General features: G+C 41.0%; 1 protein-coding gene across 2 annotated transcripts in view; it reads right to left on the reverse strand.

Annotated features, from left to right (window-relative positions):
• The window catches only part of eys (eyes shut homolog), a 722,499-nt gene that overhangs the window by 136,570 nt on the left and 562,944 nt on the right, over positions 1–22,985 (reverse strand). For both annotated transcript variants that reach the window (XM_061910381.1, XM_061910382.1), the window contains exon 40: positions 7,070–7,220. In XM_061910381.1, the coding sequence (XP_061766365.1) occupies positions 7,070–7,220 (151 nt within the window). The remainder of the gene's footprint in view (positions 1–7,069; positions 7,221–22,985) is intronic.

Here is a 22,985-nt window from a genome sequence, read left to right on the forward strand (position 1 = left end):
TGTTTGTTTTTCAACAAGTTTTTAGTTATTTTTATATATCTTTTTTTCCATATAGTTAAAAAAAGACCACTACAAATGAGCAATATTTTGCCCCGTTATACAATTTAATAAATCAGAAACTGATGACATAGTGCTGTATTTTACTTCTTTATCTGTTTTTTTTCAACCAAAAATGCTTTGCTCTGATTAGGGGGTACTAGAATTAAAAAAATGTTCACAGGGGGTACATCACTGAAAAACGTTTGACAACCACTGGCTTGGAATATGTTCCCCATACTAAAGTGTTACCAAAAACATAGAACTTTGTCGTGAATTTGAAAAAAAAAAACATTTTATTTTTCACTAAAGAAGGGTTCGGTGAATGCACATATGATACTGGTGGGGTTCGATACCTCCAACAAGGTTAAGAACCACTGTCTTAGGCATTGTTCCTTTATACTGCAATAAACACGGTTGCTGAAATGAGCTTTTGCAATGAGTCATTTCTTTATTCACAGTGAAAGCAGTATGAACCCAACTGCATAAAAAACAGATTAATTCTGTGGGGCCAACTGTCATCCAAGAAAAGCAGGTCGTCGCGGCTCAGACATCGCCGCATGATGTCATGTACTCTTTTGCATATGAATGAAAGTGTTCCGCGATCAAGGATAAAACGCAGGCGAGATCTCAGCGGCAAACCCTCTCCCTCGTCTCCTCTCCCCACAGCCTCAGACTGAAACATTGTGATCGCTTCTATCTGGATTAGGCGTGCAAATGCATGCAGATAGGCTTCAACATTTGGGTGAAACAAATCTGCCGCTATACGCCTCGCTCTGTAAGAGATGAATTTCCCGTGTAAACTGATGGATATATTTTCTCTGTAGCGCTTTTAGGAACTTGCACATGTTTACCCTGGGAGATGTTGTTGACAAGCATGCCAAGTTGGCAGAAGTCACACTGCAACATCTGCTTTCTAAGACAAGCGAAGGAAAAATAAACACAGTGGAACTTGTCAAACTGTTTCTCTTTTAAGTTAAAGGCCTACTGAAACCCACTACTACCGACCACGCAGTCTGATAGTTTATATATCAATGATGAAATATTAACATTGCAACACATGCCAATACGGCCTTTTTAGTTTACTAAATTGCAGTTTTAAATTTCCCGCAAAGTTTCCTGTTGAAAACGTTGCGGAATGATGACGCTTATTGGTTGGAGCGGACATTTTATCACAGAAACACTCACGGCTAAAAGTCGTCTGATTTGATCGCATAATTCCACAGTATTTTGGACATCTGTGTTGCTAAATCTTTTGCAATTTGTTCAATTAATAATGGAGACTATAAAGAAGAATGCTGTTGGTGGAAAGCAGAGTATTGCAGCTGCCTTTAGCAACCAAAACACAGCCGGTGTTTGTTTGTTGTGAAGTGAATTATATATATTATATTTATATAGCGCTTTTCTCTAGTGATTCAAAGCGTTTTACATAGTGAAACCCAATATCTAAGTTACATTTAAACCAGTGTGGGTGGCACTGGGAGCAGGTGGGTAAAGTGTCTTGCCCAAGGACACAACGGCAGTAACTAGTATGGCGGAAGCGGGAATCGAACCTGCAACCCTCAAGTTGCTGGCACGGCCACTCTACCAACCGAGCTGTGCCGCCCCATAGCGTATCACAGAGTGAAACTTTACTATGGAACAGAGCGCTCAAGCGAACATGTTTCTCTACCACATGTCGACCGGCAAGTTTCGGTGAGAAAATTGCGGTAATAAGTCGGCTCTTACCAGAGACATCAGCGGAGCTTGTGTGGTTCTTCCTTTAGTAGCTGTCAAATAGGCGGCTGCGACTTTCTTGGCTCCTTCATGGCTTCCATCAGAGACACTGGCGATCACCAAACCCCTCCGACTTCCAGGTATGACTTTATAATCTCACTAAAACACTAGTAACCCGATAATCAGATAAGGGATTATCCAGAATTATCCTAGTAAATGTGTCCAATAACTCCTACTGCCCTCGCCTTTTTTTTTTTTCTAGTGCTTCACTCTAACTTTCTTCATCCACAAATCTTTCATCCTCGCTCAAATCAATGGGGAAATCGTCACTTTCTCGGTCCGAATCGCCTTTGCTGCTGGTGGCTGTGATTATAAACAATGTAAGGATGTGAGGAGGCCTACAACCCGTGACATCACGCGCACATCGTCTGCTACTTCCGGTACAGGCAAGGCTTTTTATTAGCGACCAAAAGTTGCGAACTTTATCGTCGATGTTCTCTACTAAATCTTTTCAGCAAAAATAGGGCAATATCGCGAAATGATCAAGTATGACACATAGAATGGACCTGCTATCCCCGTTTAAATAACAAAATCTCATTTCAGTAGACCTTTGAAATTTATTTTCGGCATAGGTGTGGCACTTATTTGTTCTCTTTATATATATATATATATTTTTCCTCATTCAGGTTTCCTGTGTAAGGGAAATAAAATATCTCGTACCCACGAGGATTGTACGGTATACCGCTATTAGTATAGTAACACGATACTAATTAATCACTTTCAGTACGATACTGTTCCTGAAACATACCGGTCCCACACCCATCCACGCCCGTGTCGTAGTTACGTCGTGACATTGCTGATTGACGAGCAGAGGAGCATGTTCAGCGGCACACAATCACGGAGTACTTACAAGCAGACACAGTATGTAGATAGAAAAGGGAGAACGGACACATTTTGGCTTAAAAACTGACGATAAAGGTGAACACTGAAACGCCCTCAGGAAGAGGTGCTTTAAGACATGGCTAGCTAGCCAGCGGCTAACATCCATTTGCAGTCGGCAGTGTTTTAGCTACTTCTAAATCACTAATCCTCGCCTCCATGACGACAAATAAAGTAAGTTTCTTACAAGTATCATCCCTGTAGGACGAGGAATAGCTAAACATGCGTCACTACACGCCATAGCTCACCGGCGTCAAAATGTAAACAAACGCCATTGGTGGATCTACACCTAACATCCACTGTAGTGATATCAAGTACAGGCACGTATCTAGTCGATAGTACTACGATTACGTCGATATTTTTTGGCATTACAACATCTTTCATTTTTTTTAATGTATATTATGTTTATAAACTCAGGAAGTATGTTCCTAGACACATGAGGACTTTGAATATGACCAATGTATGATCCTGTAACTACTTGGTATCACATTGATACCCAAATTTGTGGTATCATCCAAAACAGATGTAAATTATCAAACAACAGACGAATACGTGATTATTACATTTTAACAGAAGTGTAAATAGAACATGTTAAAAAAGAAAGTAAGAAGATATTAACAGTAAATGAACAAGCAGATCAATAATTAATTTTCTACCACGTGTCCTTAATAATGTTGACACATTAATATAATTATAAATGACACAATATGTTACTGCATATGCAGAGGTGGGTAGAGTAGCCAGAAATTGTACTCAAGTAAGAGTACCATTACTTTCGAGATTTATTACTCAAGTAAAAGTAAGGAGTAGTCACCCAAATATTTACTTGAGTAAAAGTAAAAAGTATGTTGTGAAAAAACTACTCAAGTACTGAGTAACTGATGAGTAACCTGATTACGGCAACAAATAATGCACAAAAACATAAAAATAGCAATGAGCAAATTCAGAGCCAGGAATATCTCTTAAGCAACTAAAACAATAATATATATTAAATAATAGTACATTAAAATAAAATTTAAAAAATGGCACATTGAGCCACAATAACTTAACAGCACCATAGGCTCAGTAGGCATTGATTGATTTGATTGATTGATTAAAACTTGTATTAGCAGATTGCAGAGTACAGTATATATTCCGTACAATTGACCACTAAATGGTAAGACCCCAATAAGTTTTTCAACGTTTATCAATACTTAATAAATGACCAAGTCGAGGTGATCTACCTCATATATACATACACACACATATCATTTATACACACACATATCATACATACACACACATCATTTATACACACACAAATTATATATATATATATATATATATGTATATATATATATCTATATAATATATAGATATATATATATATCTATATATTTATAATATACAGATATATATATATATAGATATACACATACATACATTTATATATACAGTATATAATTTATATTTATTTATTTTGCCGTTTTTGTTCACATGTTAAAGGTGTTTTAATGAATATACATGCATGTTTAACACATGGATTCCTATCTTTCATGAAGACAAGAATATAAGTCGGTGTATTACCTGATTCTGATGACTTGCAATGATTGGAATCAGACGTTCACGTTTTCAAATGGAGGAGAAAAAAGTTCCTCTTTTCTGTCTAATACCACATGAAAATCGTTGGTTTTTGGCATCTTATTTGTCCAACTTCCATATTCCTTTTTATACACTTTACAAGAAATACATTGGCGGCAAACTCCGTAGCTTGCTAGCTTGTTTGCGCTTGCTTTCGGAGACTCTTATTTTGTTAACGCAGGTGCGATGGAGCGGCACTTTTATTGTGAAGACGGGAACTGTGCGATCAGTCTTTAGGCTTTTGACGGGAAGTACGGTTGAAATAAAAAGTGTCTTTTTTCCTTTACACTTTTTATTGATTGATTGAAACTTTTATTATTAGATTGCACAGTACAGTACATATTCCGTACAATTGACCACTCAATGGTAACACCCCAATACGTTTTTCAACTTGTATAAATCGGGTCATGTGACCGCCTGGCTCTGTTTGATTGGTCCAACATCACCAGTGACTGCATGTGATTGGTGAAACGCAGGCATGTGTAGATTCTACTTTGAAGCTGTCATTAACCAAAACAAACATTAATAGATCGATAAAAAAAAGTAGCGAGTAGCGAGCTGAATGTAGATAAATGGAACAGAGTAAAAGTAGCGTTTCTTCTCTATAAATATACTCAAGTAAAAGTAAAAGTATGTTGCATAAAAACTACTCGTAAAAGTACAATTTATCCCGAAAGTTACTCAAGTAAATGTAACGGAGTAAATGTAGCGCGTCACTACCCACCTCTGTGCATATGTCAGGAGACAAATCAAGAGCCTTTGTTTGTTTACTTACTACTAAAAGACAAGTTGTTTTGTACGTTCACTATTTTATTTAAGGACTTAACTGCAATAAGAAACATATGTTTAATGTACCCTACTATTTTTGTTAAAATGAAGCCAAAAATGCAATTTTGTTGTGGTACCATTTATTTAGAAAAGTACCGAAATAATTTTAGTACTGTTACAAAAATATTGGCATCGTTACAACACCATTACCCACTAATTTGTTTGTTTCCATTCTGTATTCCAAAAACAATTTTTTTCTATACTGCGTTTGTTTCATGCTAGTGACGTGTAATTGGTGCAGAGATCAAACCCTTTGAGGTAACCAAGGTTGAGACAGAGGGACTTTAAAAATGCTAATCACTGCAGTGTTTAGCTCATTTGCCGCTGTTGGCTTTAAAATATTCTACTTTAACCGAGCAGTGTACATCACTTAATACGGACATCAAAGAGAAACTAAGTACTTTCCAAAAGGGATGGAAGGACACACATGAAATTATGGCATTGAAATATTAGAAATGTTTTATTTATTTTTTCAAAATGGCTGTGATGATAATGTCAATGGGCGGTTTCTAATCACTGCTTTGTTAGAATTCCTATTCATATTGATACTGTTGTTATGATTCATTTTAGTTTGACGACTTTTGGATTGTTTTGTGTTACGTTTGTGTGTCCTCTCAATTGCTCTGTTGATTGCTTTTCTGAATGTTGCTGGGCCGGGTTTGGCTTTAGAATTGGAATTATATTGTGTAGTATTTTGTTGGATTGAAAAAAAATAATAATAAAAAAAAGGATTGCACACCGACTGTTAATGGTGTACTGTAGTAACAAAATAAAATTTCATTTTAAACGCATTTAAGTCTCACCTTTAATCTCATTTGTATACTCTAGCCTTTAAATAGACCTCATTTTTAGACCAGTTGATCTGCCGCTTCTTTTCTTTTTCTCCTCTGTCCCCCCCTCCCTTGTGGAGGGGGTCCGGTCCGATGGCCATGGATGAAGTAGACCCAGGATGGACTGCTCGTCGGGACCCAGGATGGACCGCTCGCCTGCGTATCGGTTGGGGACATCTCTACGCTGCTGATCCGACTCCACTTGGGATGGTTTCCTGTGGACGGGACTCTCGCTGCTGTCTTGAATCCGCTTTGAACTGAACTCTCGCGGCTATGTTGGAGCCACTATGGATTGAACTTTCACAGTATCATGTTAGACCCGCTCGACATCCATTGCTTTCGGTCCCCTGGGGGGGTTGCCCACATATGAGGTCCTCTCCAAGGTTCTCATAGTCATCATTGTAACTGGCGTCCCACTGGGTGTGAGTTTTCCTTGCCCTTATGTGGGTTCTTCCGAGGATGTCGTAGTCGTAGTGGTTTGTACAGTCCTTTGAGACATTTGTGATTTAGGGTTATATAAATAAACATTTATTGATTGATTGATTGAAAAGAGTTAGGGTTAGTGCATTATCTGTGTTGATTGCAAGTGCTAGACTAGCAGTGCAGAAATGCAGAGACGTAGCATGGGTTTCCGAGTAATCACATGATAAGTTGAATGATGCAGACACGTTTGTTACTGGATGCTATCTTTGTACGTGTAAGTGATATGTAACTATCATCATTTGATGCTTGTTTGTATTGACAAATGTTTTTTTTTGGACTGAAATATTGTTCACTTAAGGACACTTCTTGTGTATGTCTGGCTTGTGTGCTGTTGTGTGCTTGGCTGTTGTGTAGCTGCTAGCTCTTAGTAGCCTATAACCCACCATGTTTACCTTTTGTAAATGACTTGACTATAATAGAATAAAAGGCCAACCATGTGCGTTTAAAAAAAAAAAATATATATATATATTAGACTGCGATGAAGTGGCGACTTGTCCAGGCTGTACCCTGCCTTCCACCCGAATGCAGCTTGGATAGACTCCAGCGACCCCCCGCAAACCAAAAGGGACAAGCGGTAGGAAATGGATGGATGGATATATATTACAAATAATTCCTACCGGATCATAATTGGTGTCCATTGGTTATTGTTGACGGTCTGGGCGGCCGTCACATGCAGGACACGTTCAGGGTTGCATTTAAGCTCAGCAACGAGACGTCCGTCTTGAAGAAACACGTGAAGGAAAGCACCATCCAAGCTCTGCTCCCGAGCTGAGTGAAAAGAGTGTTGGAAAAAACGTATTTTCAATTCCAGTACATTATCATGAACTGTTATTAGAAACAGTGGGATAGGTCTTACATTGCTCAGTCTCTTAATAATTCTGCTTATGATCCAAATTGCTTGGTATTATAACAATTTAATGTAGAAAAATCCAACCAAAGTTGCCCTTTAAGCATTCACACACAGCACCAGCATTTTGGAACAAGGATGAGGTGATAGCAGAAAGGTCAAAATATAATAATAATAACAATTATAATTATATTATAACGATATAAAATCATATTTTTGCCTGCCCCTTTATATTGAATATGTTTACACTTCTCTGTAAAAGAAAACTGAAATAAAATAAATAAGCGTAATAATTATGTGTTTTTATGATTCATACACTGATGATAATCCAACATGTATCAGCTAATATCTAGTTTACACGCTGAAATAAAGGGAAAGTTGACAATTGTACAATTATATTTAAGTGACTAATGACAGGCTATAGTATTATTTAAACACATACTGTTGCCACCTTGTATTGAATTCGTTGCCACCTTTTTTATTTATTTTATAAATACTTTTTTTTCTTTAAAAAATAATTATTTAGGGGGGTTATCTAGATATGTTGGCCTTTTATTTTGACCCATTTCACAACGATAATTGGGAGCCGCAAAACTCTTTTGAAATGTATAATGAAATTACACAGCATAAAGAGTTTTTATTGCTTGTACTATTGTGTAAACCAGGGGTCTTGTTCATCAGCCACACCGGTTACACTGAAGGTTGTGATATAAACAAGATTAACTTACTATGTGCCACACTGTGAACCCACACCAAACAAGAATGACAAACACATTTCTGGAGAACATCGGCTCTGTAACACATTATAAACGCAACATAAGAATTACCCAGAAAGCAATGCATCCATGACTACTACTTCTTATATCAGGGGTCGGGAACCTTTTTGGCTGAGGGAGCCAAGAAGCCAAATATTTTAAAATGTATTTCCGTATGAGCCATATAATATATTTTTAACACTGAACACAACTTAACGCGTGCATTTTTAAGTAAAATTAACATTTCTAGAGTATAATAGGTCTCTTATTCTTTGTAATAACATTGTTATTCTGAAGCTAACTGTGGAGGGGGCGTGTCCTGCAGCAAAGCGGGGTGTTGCCAGGATCGGCCTCAAAATCAGCTCTGTTATAAGCAGCAGCCAGGAGGAGAGACGGGGTTGGAGCTGGAGCCAGAGCGCGAGCGAGAACGAAAGAGAAAAAGACAATTGCTGCAGAGCAACTGAGACTTATTGAAAAATAAAACAATATTGTAACCCTGAAACAGGCTCTCATGTCGGTGCTTGGTGGTCTAAAGAACTTCCAGGAGGGCAATAAATAAATAACTTCTTACCATTAACGCCATTTCTTGAACAGGTGCGGTAGGAAAACAGATGGATGGATTAAAACTGCATGAGAATGTTTTATATTTTGAACATTATTTTTAAGACTGTGATCCATCCATCCATTTCCTACCGCTTATTCCCTTTTGGGTTCGCGGGGGTCACTGGCGCCTATCTCAGCTACAATCGGGCGGAAGGCGTCGTACACCCTGGACAAGTCGCCACCTCATCGCAGGGCCACACTGTGATTACAAGTGGAATTATTCATTACTTTTCGTGTCAAGCAATGTCATCTCAGATTTATCCGAGAGCCAGATGCAGTCATCAAAAGAGCCACATCTGGCTCTCGAGCTATAGGTTCCCTACCCCTGTCTTATATTATACACCCCCCCCCCCCCCCCCCCCCCCCCCTCCGTGCTTCGGTTGAGGTGGGCGGGGTTTGGTGCTAGCGGGGTGTATAATATAAGCAGTAGGAGTCATGGATGCATTGCATTCTGGGTAATTCTTATGTTGCGTTTATAATGTGTTACAGAGCCAATGTTCTCCAGAAATGTGTTTGTCATTATTGTTTGGTGTGGGTTCACAGTGTGGCACATAGTAAGTTAATTTTGTTTATATCACAACCTTCAGTGTAACCGGTGTGGCTGATGAACAAGAACCCTGGTTTACACAATAGTACAAGCAATAAAAACTCTTCTTGCTGTGTAATTTCATTATACATTTCAAAAGAGTTTTGTGGCTCCCAATTATCGTTGTGAAATGGGTCAAAATGGCTCTTCGAGTGGTAAAGATTGCCGACCTTGCTGCCTCCGCCATTTTGAAAATGACGACGAGGGAAGTGTCGCTCATGTCATCACGAATTTGACCCGGCGGTAATAGTAAGCATGCGCTAATAATTTTGGGAAGCAAGTTTGACCCGGCAGTAGTTCAAGGCAGTAGGAGTCATGGATGCATTGCATTCTGGGTAATTCTTATGTTGCATTTATAATGTGTGACAGAGCCAATGTTCTCCAATCAATCAATCAATCAATCAATGTTTACTTATATAGCCCTAAATCACTAGTGTCTCAAAGGGCTGCACAAACCACCACGACATCCTCGGTAGGCCCACATAAGGGCAAGGAAAACTCACACCCAGTGGGACATCGGTGACAATAATGACACAGTGGGACGTCGGTGACAATGATGACTATGAGAACCTTAGAGAGGAGGAAAGCAATGGATGTCGAGCGGGTCTAACATGATACTGTGAAAGTTCAATCCACAATGGATCCAACACAGTCGCGAGAGTCATGTCCAAAGCGGATTCAACACAGCAGCAAGAGTCCCGTTCACAGCGGAGCCAGCAGGAAACCATCCCAAGCGGAGCCGGATCAGCAGCGCAGAGATGTCCCCAGCCGATACACAGGCAAGCAGTACATGGCCACCGGATCGGACCGGACCCCCTCCACAAGGGAGAGTGGGACATAGAAGAAAAAGAAAAGAAACGGCAGATCAACTGGTCTAAAAAGGGAGTCTATTTAAAGGCTAGAGTATACAAATGAGTTTTAAGGAAAAGTGTTTGTCATTATTGTTTGGTGTGGGTTCACAGTGTGGCACATATTAGCAAGAGTGTTAAACTTGTTTATATCACAACCTTCAGTGTAACTTGTATCACCAAGTAGGCCTTCCAATCTCGTCCATGTGACGATAGAAGCAGCGAAATGCATGCTCCAAGCCTTCAGTGCTGAAAATAATAACCATAATAACGGTTTTATTTATTAAATGTGCTCTTGGTGAGGTTATCCTCACATCACACTCAATTTTTTAACTGCATGCCATTGGTAAGCGCAGGGGTGAGAAGAGGTTTTAAATTAATTAGCGCCCCGGCGGCTTTTCAAGGAAATACGGTAAATGACTAAAAATAACCTATTTCTAAGTTGTCTCAGTTTTCAAAGTAAAACTTTCAGAAATGTGAGCTTTCCCTTCTACATGGCTAACATCGCTCTTTTATAGATGATTAATATTTAAGTCACTTTTCAGATGTATTACATTTCCAGCAGGGCAGGCTGCAGTGCTAAAGTACTCCAGCTCTGATACAAGGCAGCAGGATGTACAGCAAGGAGGGAAAAAAAAAAAAAGAGGATGCACACTAATCCCGCATTCCTCCCTAAAAAGACGGAAGTGACATGAAAATGTGAAGGCAAAAAAAGAGAGCTGTGAGCGGAAAGATAATATTTTTGCAATGCCAGAGAGGCGCGCTGCAAGAAGAGGTCATGAGGTCATAGATGTGTTGACTGCTTTGATTTTATCCTGACAGCGACGACTGAGCCAGAGCGCTTTGAGGAATCGGACAGGCCGCTGAGGTTACAATCTGGACAAATGAGCGTGTGCCGTAGAGACGAGCACAGTATGTCTTAGTAAGGCTGCTGCCATTTGTGATGAAGTGATGGCACGGCTGCGAGGATGAATGGAAATTGATGAAGAGAGACTGGTGCAAAAGCTGAGCTTGTTGTTTTCCGGGCTGATACGACGGCTCGGAACAATTCCTCCAGGATAGGACGAGCATCCAGAAAATCCCCCATCTTTTTTTTTTTTTTTTGATCACAGAGAGGCTGTGCTTAGTCTGATAATGCCTGTTATAAGCTGACTTGGAGGTCTTCCTCCTCATAAGCTGAGACAGGGAGGCTCTTAACGTTGACATATCTGAATGGACCGCGGAAGAAAAATCATGTTCAGATAATCCAGTCTTCTGTACCACTCCTCCTCCACGATGAACTAGCTTGACAAGACATAGCAGGCAAAAATGCATTTTAAAAATTACTTTTAATTGCCTGCCAGGAATTATTAGATTAGATTAGATTAGATAGTACTTTATTCATTCCGTCAGGAGAGTTCCTTCAGGAAAATTACAATTTTCAGCACAATCCCATTCAAGATCAGACAAACATTACAGGGAGACAGAACAGGATCGCTGACGGGTCTGCCGGCTTCCAGCGCCCCTTACAAAAAAAGATGAGATACAGGTAAACAAGGGGGGGAATAGAAGATTAAAATGAAAATTAAAAAAAAAAAAAAAAAAAAAAAAAATTAGCATTATTGAAAGAAGTTTAGAACGACTTATGCAGTAAAGATACGGAAAATAAATGTCAATAACTCATGTCCTTTGTTACGAGGCAATCCATTTCCTACCGCTTATTCCCTTTGGGGTTGTGGAAGGCGCTGGTGCCTATCTCAGCTACAATTAGGCAGAAGGCGGCATACACCCTGGACAAGTCTCCACCTCATCACAGTGTTACGAGGCAATTAAGCTGCAAATTGACTAGCATTAGTTTTTTGCAATATAGACAATATACGGTATAAATTCGGTTCGGTCCTTGGCCCTGCACTCTTCAGCATCTACATGCTGCCGCTAGGTGACATCATACGCAAATAGGGTGTTAGCTTTCACTTTTATGCTGATGACACCCAACTCAACATGCCCCTATAATGAAATTAAAACAATGGATGTCCGCCAACTTTTTGCAACTCAACGCCAAAAAAACGGAAATGCTGATTATCGGTCCTGCTAGACACCGAACTCTATTTAATAATACAACTCTAACATTTGACAACCAAACAATTAAACAAGGCGACACGGTAAAGAATCTGGGTATTATCTTCGACCCAACTCTCTCCTTTGAGGCACACATTAAAAGCGTTACTAAAATGGCCTTCTTTCATCTCCGCAATATCGCTAAAATTCGCTCCATTCTGTCCACTAAAGACGCTGAGATCATTATCCATGCGTTTGTTACGTCTCGCCTCGACTACTGTAACGTATTATTTTCGGGTCTCCCCATGTCTAGCATTAAAAGATTACAGTTGGTACAAAATGCGGCTGCTAGACTTTTGACAAGAACAAGAAAGTTTGATCATATTACGCCTGTACTGGCTCACCTGCACTGGCTTCCTGTGCACTTAAGATGTGACTTTAAGGTTTTACTACTTACGTATAAAATACTACACGGTCTAGCTCCATCCTATCTTGCCGATTGTATTGTACCATATGCCCCGGCAAGAAATCTGCGTTCAAAGGACTCCGGCTTATTAGTGATTCCCAAAGCCCAAAAAAAGTCTGCGGGCTGTAGAGCTTTTTCATTTCGGGCTCCAGTACTCTGGAATGCCCTCCCGGTAACAGTTCGAGATGCCACCTCAGTAGAAGCATTTAAGTCTCACCTTAAAACTCATTTGTATACTCTAGCCTTTAAATAGACTCCCTTTGTAGACCAGTTGATCTGCCGTTTCTTTTCTTTTTCTTCTATGTCCCACTCTCCTTTGTGGAGGGAGTCCGGTCCGATCCGGTGGCCATGTGCTCGCCTGTGTATCGGCTGGGGACATCTCTGCGCTGCTGATCAGCCTCCGCTTGGGATGGTTTCCTGCTGGCTCCGCTGTGAACGGGACTCTCGCTGCTGTGTTGGATCCGCTTTGGACTGGACTCTCGCGACTGTGTTGGATCCATTATGGATTGATCTTTCACAGTATCATGTTCTCATATGTTCTCATAGTCATCAGTATCATCAGTATCACAGTATCATGTTCTCATAGTCATCATTGTCACCGATGTCCCACTGGGTGTGAGTTTTCCTTGCCCTTATGTGGGCCTACCGAGGATGTTGTAGTGGTTTGTGCAGCCCTTTGAGACACTAGTGATTTAGGGCTATATAAGTAAACATTGATTGATTGATTGATATTCAGTTGAATATGCTACAAAGACAACATATTTGATGTTCAAAACTGATAAACATTTTTTTTTTGCAAATAATCATTTCATTTTGAATTTGATGCCAGCAACACGTGACAAAGAAGTTGGGAAAGGTGGCAATAAATACTGATATAGTTCAGTAATGTTCATCAAACACTTATTTGGAACATCCCACAGGTGTGTATGCTAATTGGGAACAGGTGGGTGCCATGATTGGGTATAAAAGCAGCTTCCTAAAAAATGCTCAGTCTTTCACAAGAAAGGATGGGGCGATGCACACCCCTTTGTCCACAACTGTGTGAGCAAATAGTCAAACAGTTTAAGAACAACGTTTCTCAAAGTGCAATTGCAAGAAATTTAGGGATTTCAACATCTACGGTCCATAATATCATCAAAAAGTCCAGAGAATCCAGAGCGTTTTCCGTTCGGGCTCCAGTACTCTGGAATGCCCTCCCGGTAACAGTTCGAGATGCCACCTCAGTAGAAGCATTTAAGTCTCACCTTAAAACTAATTTGTATACTCTAGCCTTTAAATAGACTCCCTTTTTAGACCAGTTGATCTGCCGATTCTTTTCTTTTTCTCCTATGTCCCACTCTCCCTTGTGGAGGGGGTCCGGTCCGATCCGGTGGCCATGTACTGCTTGCCTGTGTATCGGCTGGGGACATCTCTGCGCTGCTGATCCGCCTCCGCTTGGGATGTTTTCCTGCTGGCTCCGCTGTGAACGGGACTCTCGCTGCTGTGTTGGATCCGACTCTCGCTCCTGTGTTGGATCCGCATTGGACTGGACTCTCGCGACTGTGTTGGATCCATTATGGATTGAACTTTCACAGTATCATGTTAGACCCGCTCGACATCCATTGCTTTCCTCCTCTCCAAGGTTCTCATAGTCATCATTGTCACCGAAGTCCCACTGGGTGTGAGTTTTCCTTGCCCTTATGTGGGGCTACCTAGGATGTCGTAGTGGTTTGTGTTGTGGTTTGTGCAGCCCTTTGAGACACCAGTGATTTAGGGCTATATAAGTAAACATTGATTGATTGAATGATTGATCTTTTTCATGGACGCCCCTTCTTATTTCAGCAAGACAATGCCAAGCCACATTCAGCACGTGTTACAACAGTGTGGATTTGTAAAAAAAAAAGAGTGTGGGTACTTCTCTGGCCCGTGTGCAGTCCAGACCTGTCTCCCATCGAAAATGTGTGGCGCATTATGAAGCATAAAATACGACTGTTAAACGACAGAAGCTCTACATAAAACAAGAATGGGAAAGAATTCCACTTTCAAAGCTTCAACAATTAGTTTCCTCAGTTCCGAACGTTTAAGTGTGTAAAACAAGAATGGGAAAGAATTCCACTTTCAAAGCTTCAACAATTAGTTTCCTCAGTTCCGAACGTTTAAGTGTTGTTAAAAGAAAAGGTGATATAACACAGTAGTGAACATACCCTTTCCCAACTACTCTGGCATGTGTTGCAGCCATGTAATTTTAAGTTAATTATGATTTACAGGGGCTTCACGGTGGCAGAGGGGTTAGTGCGTCTGCCTCACAATACGAAGTTCCTGCAGTCCTGGGTTCAATCCCAGCCTCGGGATCTTTCTGTGTGGAGTTTGCATGTCCTCCCCGTGAATGCGTGGGTTCCCTCCGGGTACTCCGGCTTCCTCCCACTTCCAAAAGACATGCACCTGGGGATAGGTTGATTGGTAACACTAAATTGGCCCTAGTGTGTGAATGTGAGTGTGAATGTTGTCTGTCTATCTGTGTTGGCCCTGCGATGAGGTGGTGACTTGTCCAGGGTATACCCCGCCTTCCGCCCGATTGTAGCTGAGATAGGCGCCAGCGCCCCCCGCGACCCCGAAAGGGGATAAGCGGTAGAAAATGGATGGATGGATTGGTGATTTACAGGAAAAAAAAAAAAAGTTTATGAGTTTGAACAACAAATATATTGTCTTTGTAGTGCATTCAATTGAATATGGGTTGAATAGGATTTGGAAATTATTGTATTGCGTTTATATTTACATCCAACACAATTTCCCAACTCATCTGGAAACGGGGTTTGTATGATCACATTAAGCATGTAAGAAGTAAGAACCAAATCATTACAGTGGAATCATTATACAGATGAATTATTTGCTGATGCAGCAATATCGCTTCAGGATAGATAACCATAGCTTCCTCTCAGCGAAGTTGTTTCTATTCATGCTATTACTCATTTGTCAACAAGTATTATTTACTGCGTCAACACTCCCCTATCTTTTTTATTTTCTATTTTTCAACATTGTTCCTGCTGTCCCTTCGGTGCAGTTACTCTGCACCGAGCCTAACGGAGCGTTCGTCCTGTTTGTCGGAACCTGTCACCTGTGTCTTTCTCTTGCTTGCTTTTCCTCTCTCCCACACCCCAACACCCATCTCGGATTTTTTATTCCTGAGCTGACATGTGAAGTCCGGGGGGAGACTCACATGTTTGCTTCAGGGAGAGGTATAAAGAAAAAAAATATATAAATAAAGGAGGAGAGTATAAGAAGCAGGTCAGGCTGATGAATTCTTTGCATCTCAATGCATGTCTTTTAGTCTTCTTCTGATTAACTTTGTCTGTTTGATCTCTGGAGTTTTCTTTTCAGTTGTGATGTGAGAGCCATGCAGTGCCGTAAGCCAGGAAGCATTACCAGATAAAAGGCACATTGCCCTCTATTCTTTCTGAACATCTTTTTTCAATGACTACACTCATGGCTTCTTCCTGTCTTCTGCAGGCAGCGAGAGGTAAATACTGTGTGACAATAATGCAATAAAAAAAACAAAAAAAACAACCATAATATTTCAACAGGATCCACTGCAATCCGCAAATATATTCCTGCGATGAAAGCCTGGCATGTCATCAAAGTAGTCATTATAGAAAATCTGTGAAAAATGAAACGCGCAGTCTCTTAAAATCAAAGCGTCCAGATGACGGGCGTTGGCGGCTGATAAATGAAGCAGCGTGTCTTGACAGGGTGAAGGTGAAACAATTAGGCTAGTTTGACACAATTTAATTCACCTGACAGCGATCATATCTGATTAGGACACAGTCCTGCTCGGGCCCATAACGAGATGGAATGAGAAGGGCATCATGTTATGGAATTCTAGATGTTTAAAAATCTAATAACAAAAATTAAAAGCATACTGTATGATAGGCAAATTTATCAAAACATTTTCATAAACTGTTTACTATTTTAATGGTTGTTTGAAATGATGTAGTGAGTATAACTGGGTAACTTCCACATTCGAACTGATCCCCAGTACCTAAGACTTGATGCCAGTCTGCAACGATACTAAGTTTTTATTTACCTTTAATAATTAGCTGTCCAGTTGTTAGATCTTGATTCCGTACATTTCCGAGTCTCATTTGCAAGTATTATAGAGTAGACTTTGCATGCAATTTAAAAACGTTATGTGGCAGAAGTGTATAGTCCCGGTGGCAGAGGGGTTAGTGCGTCCGCCTCACAATACGAAGGTCCTGAGTAGTCAGGGTTCAATCCCGGGCTCGGGATCTTTCTGTATGGAGTTTGCATGTCCTCCCCGTGAAAGCGTGGGTTCCCTCTGGGTACTCCGGCTTCCTCCCACTTCCAAAGACATGCACCTGGGGATAGGTTGATTGGCAACACTAAATTCAATCAATCATCAATCAATGTTTATTTATATAGCCCCAAATCACAAATGTCTCAAAGGACTGCACAAATCATTACGACTACAACATCCTCGGAAGAACCCACAAAAGGGCAAGGAAAACTCACACCCAGTGGGCAGGGAGAATTCACATCCAGTGGGACGCCAGTGACAATGCTGACTATGAGAAACCTTGGAGAGGACCTCAGATGTGGGCAACCCCCCCCCCCCCCCTCTAGGGGACCGAAAGCAATGGACGTCGAGCGGGTCTAACATGATACTGTGAAAGTTCAATCCATAGTGGCTCCAACACAGCCGCGAGAGTTCAGTTCAAGCGGATCCAAGACAGCAGCCAGAGTCCCGTCCACAGGAAACCATCTCAAGCGGAAGCGGATTGGCCCTAGTGTGTGAATGTGAGTGTGAATGTTGTCTGTCTGTCTGTGTTGGCCCTGCAATGAGGTGGTGACTTGTCCAGGGTGTACCCCGCCTTCCGCCCAATTGTAGCTGAGATAGGCACCGGCGCCCCCTGGGCCCCCCAAATGGGAATAAGCGGTAGCAAATGGATGGATGGAAGTGTATAGTCCAGTGTTTTGCCTGGTCAGGGAGTTGTATTTTTTGGCCATTAAGCTGAATTTGGTATTTAGTTGCGCCCCAAAAGAGAGTTTGTACAATAAGTATTGTACTTATTGTAATGGCTCAAGCACCCTCCGCCACACACTCCCCTGGAAACGCCCATGGGCGTTCCTCCCCTGCTGCGGCCACTCTTCTCAACCTGAAATCAACACTTCCTTCTTAAGCCAGCGTGTCCTGCCTTCCAGTGCCAGAACGTAGCTTCTTGTACCAGTACAGTAATCCTTACACCGCTCTAGCTTTCCTCGCCTATGTGCTTCCTCACTCTCCTTGTTTTCCCTCCTCGGTACTCATTGCGTCTTGTCCTGTGTCATCATCCTGCAGTTCCTCATCATTCCCTGGTTTCAAGAAGTGTGTCTCGTCTCCCTGGATTCCCTCTGGACTTCCTGCTGCCTCCCTGGATCTCAACTTCTTGCCTGTCCCCAGACCTCCGAGCAGGCCTTGCCCTTTTTGGACTTCCGCATCTTTCTCAATACGCACTTTCAACACCTCCCGGTAAAACTCACCATATAATCTCTTCACATAGTCACACCACACGTATTTGGATTAATTACACACGTCATTCTATTGTGTTAATAAATACGCTGCATGCTAAGCGATGTCCCTGTGTCAAGCCGTCTCCACTGTACCGTTACACTTATTACACACCAGTTGTTTGATTGTAATGTCCATCTTAGTTGTAGTTTTAATTACCAATTTTTGAGGTGTTTAACTCAGGAGCATGTAATTGGCATTACTAATAACATCGAGCTAGCACATTTAGAAAAGTTGAGCCTCACTGTACTTTGTTGGCATAGAAAATTCGAACATTAGCTAAAAGTAGTCCTACTAAGTTTTTGAGACTCAAGAGTTGTTGCTGAGTTTTCTGCAACGTGACACCACCTCGGCGGAATGGCCACTCATCTGGATTTGTGAGTAACACATTACAAAAGTAACATAATTACAGTTACAGTAGTAACATAGTACTGTGTGACCTACACACTCACCAAGTAGTTATTTAACAATGAAATGGTTAGATCTTGGTGGTAGTAGCAAATATTCAAACGTTACAGGATTACTGTACTGGTACAAGTAGCTACGTTCTGGCACTGGAAGGCAGGAAACGCTGGCTTAAGAAGGAAGTGGAGTCTTCATCAGCATCAGGTGTGTTGATTTCAGATTGAGAAGAGTGGCCGCAGCAGGGGAGGAACGCCCATGGGCGTTTCCAGGGGAGTGTGTGGCGGCAGGTGCTTGAGCATTACAATAAGTACATTATTATAGTATAAACTCTTTTGGGGCGCAACTAAATACTAGATTCAGCTTAAAGGCCAAAAAATACAACTCCCTGACCAGGCAAAACACTGGACTATACACTTCCATCCATCCATTTTCTACCGCTTATTCCCATTTGGGGGCGCAGGGGGCGCTGGTGCCTATCTCAGCTACAATCAGGCGGAAGGCGGAGTACACCCTGGAAAAGTCGCCACCTCATTGCAGGGCCAACACAGACAGACAGACAACATTCACACTCACATTCACACACTAGGGCCAATTTAGTGTTGCCAATCAACCTATCCCCAGGGGGATAGGTTTGTGGGTTCTTCCGAGGATGTTGTAGTTGTAATGATTTGTGCAGTCCTTTGAGACATTTGTGATTTGGGGCTATATAAATAAACATTGATTGATTGATTGATATTCCTGTTGAACCTACGAGTGAAATCATACTCTTTTCTAAAAATTGCAATTGTAACATAAGGCTAACATAAGGCAAAAGACCTAACCTCCATCCTGACCTCATGGTAAACTACCAGCTGGTGTCCCACCTTCCGTTTATTTTGAAAATCTTCGAAAAAAATTGTTGCACAGCAGCAAAATGAGCATTTAGCATCTAACAATCTCTGTGAACCGTTTCAATCCTGTTTCAGGGCAGATCACTCTACGGAGTCAGCACTCGCAAAAATGACTAATGATCTATTGCAGTGGTTGTCAACCTTTTTTCAGTGATGTACCCCCTGTGAACATGTTTTTAATTCAAGTACCCCCTAATCAGAGCAAAGTTGTTTTGGTTGAAAAAAAGAGATAACGAAGTAAAATACGGCACTATGTCATCAGTTTCTGATTTATTAAATTGTATGACAGTGCAAAATATTGCTCATTTGTAGTGGTCTTTCTTGAACTGTTTGGAAAAAAAGATATAAAAATAACTAAAAACTTGTTGAAAAATAAACAAGTGACTCAAATATAAATAAAGATTTCTACACATAGAAGTAATCAACTTAAAGTGCCCTCTTTGGGGATTGTAATAAAGATCCATCTGGATTTATGAACTTAATTCTAAACATTTCTTCACAAAAAAAGAAATCTTTGACATCAATATTTATGGAACATGTCCACAAAATAATCTAGCTGTCAACACTGAATATTGCATTCTTGCATTTCTTTTCACAGTTTATGAACCTACAGTCATATTTTGTTGAAGTATTATTCAATAAATACATTTTATAAATTATTTTTGAATTGTTTTTAAAATATTTTGAAAAAAAATCTCACATACCCCTTGGCATACCTTCAAGTACCCCCAATTTGACAACCACTGATCTATTGCTACCGATGGATGCTGATGAGTCATCTATGTTGCTGCTTCTTGATCTTAGCGCTGCTTTCGATACCGTCGATCATAATATTTTATTAGAGCGTATCAAAAAACGTATTGGTATGTCAGACTTAGCCCTGTCTTGGTTTAACTTTTATCTTACTGACAGGATGCAGTGCGTCTCCCATAACAATGTGACCTCGGGCTACTATATGTTAAGGTAACGTGTGGAGTTCCCCAGGGTTCGGTCCTTGGCCCTGCACTCTTCAGCATCTACATGCTGGCGCTAGGTGACATCATACGCAAATACAGTATTAGCTTTCACTGTCATGCTGATGACACCCAACTCTACATGCCCCTAAAGCTGACCAACACGCCGGACTGTAGTCAGCTGGAGGCGTGTCTTAATGAAATTAAACAATGGATGTCCGCTAACTTTTAACAACTCAACGCCAAAAAAACGGAAATGCTGATTATCGGTCCTGCTGGACACGGACACCTATTTATTAATACCACCTTAACATTTGACAACCAAACAATTACACAAGGCGACTCGGTAAAGAATCTGGGTATTATATCGACCCAGCTCTCTCATTTGAGCCACACATTAAGAGTGTTACTAAAGCGGCCTACTTTTATCTCCATAATATCTCTAAAACGTGTTCCATTTTGTCCACCAGCAAAGCTGTGATCATTATTCATGTGTTCGTTACGTCTCATCTCGATTACTAACATATTATTTTCGGATCTCCCTATGCCTAGCATTAAAACATTACAGTTGGTACAAAATGTGGCTGCTAGACTTTTGACAAGAACAACAAAAGTTTGATCATATTACGCCTGTACTGGCTCACCTGCACTGGCTTCCTGTGCACTTAAGATGTGACTTTAGGGTTTTACTACTTACATATAAAATACTACACGGTCTAGCTCCATCCTATCTTGTCGATTGTATTGTACCATATGTCCCGGCAAGAAATCAGTGTTTTAAAAACTCCGGCTTATTAGTGATTCCCAGAGCCCCAAAAAAGTCTGTGGGCTATAAAGCGTTTTCTATTCGGGCTCCAGTACTCTGGAATGCCCTCCCGGTAACAGTTAAAAATGCTACCTCAGTGGAAGCATTTAAGTCCCATCTTAAAACTCATTTGTATTCTCTAGCCTTTAAATAACTCCCCCTTTTACACCAGTTGATCTTCCAGTTCTTTTTCTGCTCTGCCCCCTTCTACTTCATGGAGGGGGGCTGTCCAAAGTCAGGACCCGAGGTGGACCGCTCGTATGTGCATCGGTTGGGGACGTCTCTGCGCTGCTGACCTGTCTCAGTTCGGGATGGTCTCCCGCTGGACTGGACTCTCACTATTATGTTAGATCCACTATGGATCACCGTTCAGTTCACGGTCCCCTCAAAGGTTTCTCATTATCCCATTGGGATGAGTTTTTCCTTGCCTGGATGTGGGATCTGAACCGAGGATGTTGTTGTGGTTTGTGCAGCCCTTTGAGACACTTGTGATTTAGGGCTATATAAGTAAACATTGATTGACTGATTGATTGTTTGTTATGCGACATTCATCCTCCGCTTTTGCCATTTGTAATATAAAGTAGTGTGAAGTTCTTACTTACAGTATACCTGCCATGAAAGCGCTAAAATATACCGGTGTAGTGAGTTCACATTATTCACCCAAGGAACTTTAGTTATTACCGAGTTCCGGTTGGACGGTTTTTCACTGGACACATTCCTGGCGGATGAGGAAATGCTGCTCCGTTATTGATTTTAGTAAAGTCTGAATGTCATTAAAACAGTTTTGACACTTCTCCCACTCCCGTCCTTGCACACTACTCCGCTACAACAAAGATGACGGGGAGAAGACGCTGCCGAAGATGAGCTATGTAAATAAGACCGCTCATAAAACGGCACATCCTGAAGCGACTGTCAGAAAGCAACTTGAAGATGGCCTGTAAAACATATTCTATGCAACATTTTGACAAAGGAAACACCATTACATGTTATGTACAACACAAGGAAGTGTTTTTAATTTAGAAAAAATATATAACTGTGACCCCTTTAATGCGCCTTATAATCCGGTGCGCCTTATATATGAAAACAGGTTGAAAGTAGACCATATTGGCAGTGCGCCTTATAATCCGATGGGCCCTATGGGCCGGAAAATACAGTAATGTATCAATTTTTCGAACACATTTCCTAATATACTTATTCCATTTTTTTTTTCAATCATATTGCCCATATTGTCTTTTATAAGACGGCCTGTGGTTTCATTTCAGCTGACCCTAATATCTAAACCTGATAGTTTGTGAGACAACTTTTTTATCCAACTTTATACAAATGGAAGTTGCCTTGTAGGATACATTGTACTTGTCCAAAAACCATGCAATTCCAGTACAGAGTATGACAAATCCCTTTCAAACCATGTATATCATCTTATAATTTTCAATTATTTGTTTTATTCCAGGACACCACAGTGGCAGAGGGGTTAGTGCATGTGCCTCACAATACGAAGGTCCGGAGTAGTCCAGGGTTCAATCCCGGGCTCGGTATCTTTCTGTGTGGAGTTTGCATGTTCTCCCCGTGACTGCGTGGGTTCCCTCCGTATACTCCGGCTTCCTCCAACCGCTAAAAACATGGACCTTGGGATAGGTTGATTGGCAGTGAAGTGAATGAAGTGAATTATATTTATATAGCGCTTTTTTCTCTATTGACTCAAAGCGCTTTACATAGTGAAACCCAATATCTAAGTTACATTTAAACCAGTGTGGGTGGCACTGGGAGCAGGTGGGTAAAGTGTCTTGCCCAAGGAC

The sequence above is a fragment of the Nerophis ophidion genome, linkage group LG09, assembly GCF_033978795.1.
Source record: "Nerophis ophidion isolate RoL-2023_Sa linkage group LG09, RoL_Noph_v1.0, whole genome shotgun sequence".
Lineage (NCBI taxonomy): Eukaryota > Metazoa > Chordata > Actinopteri > Syngnathiformes > Syngnathidae > Nerophis > Nerophis ophidion.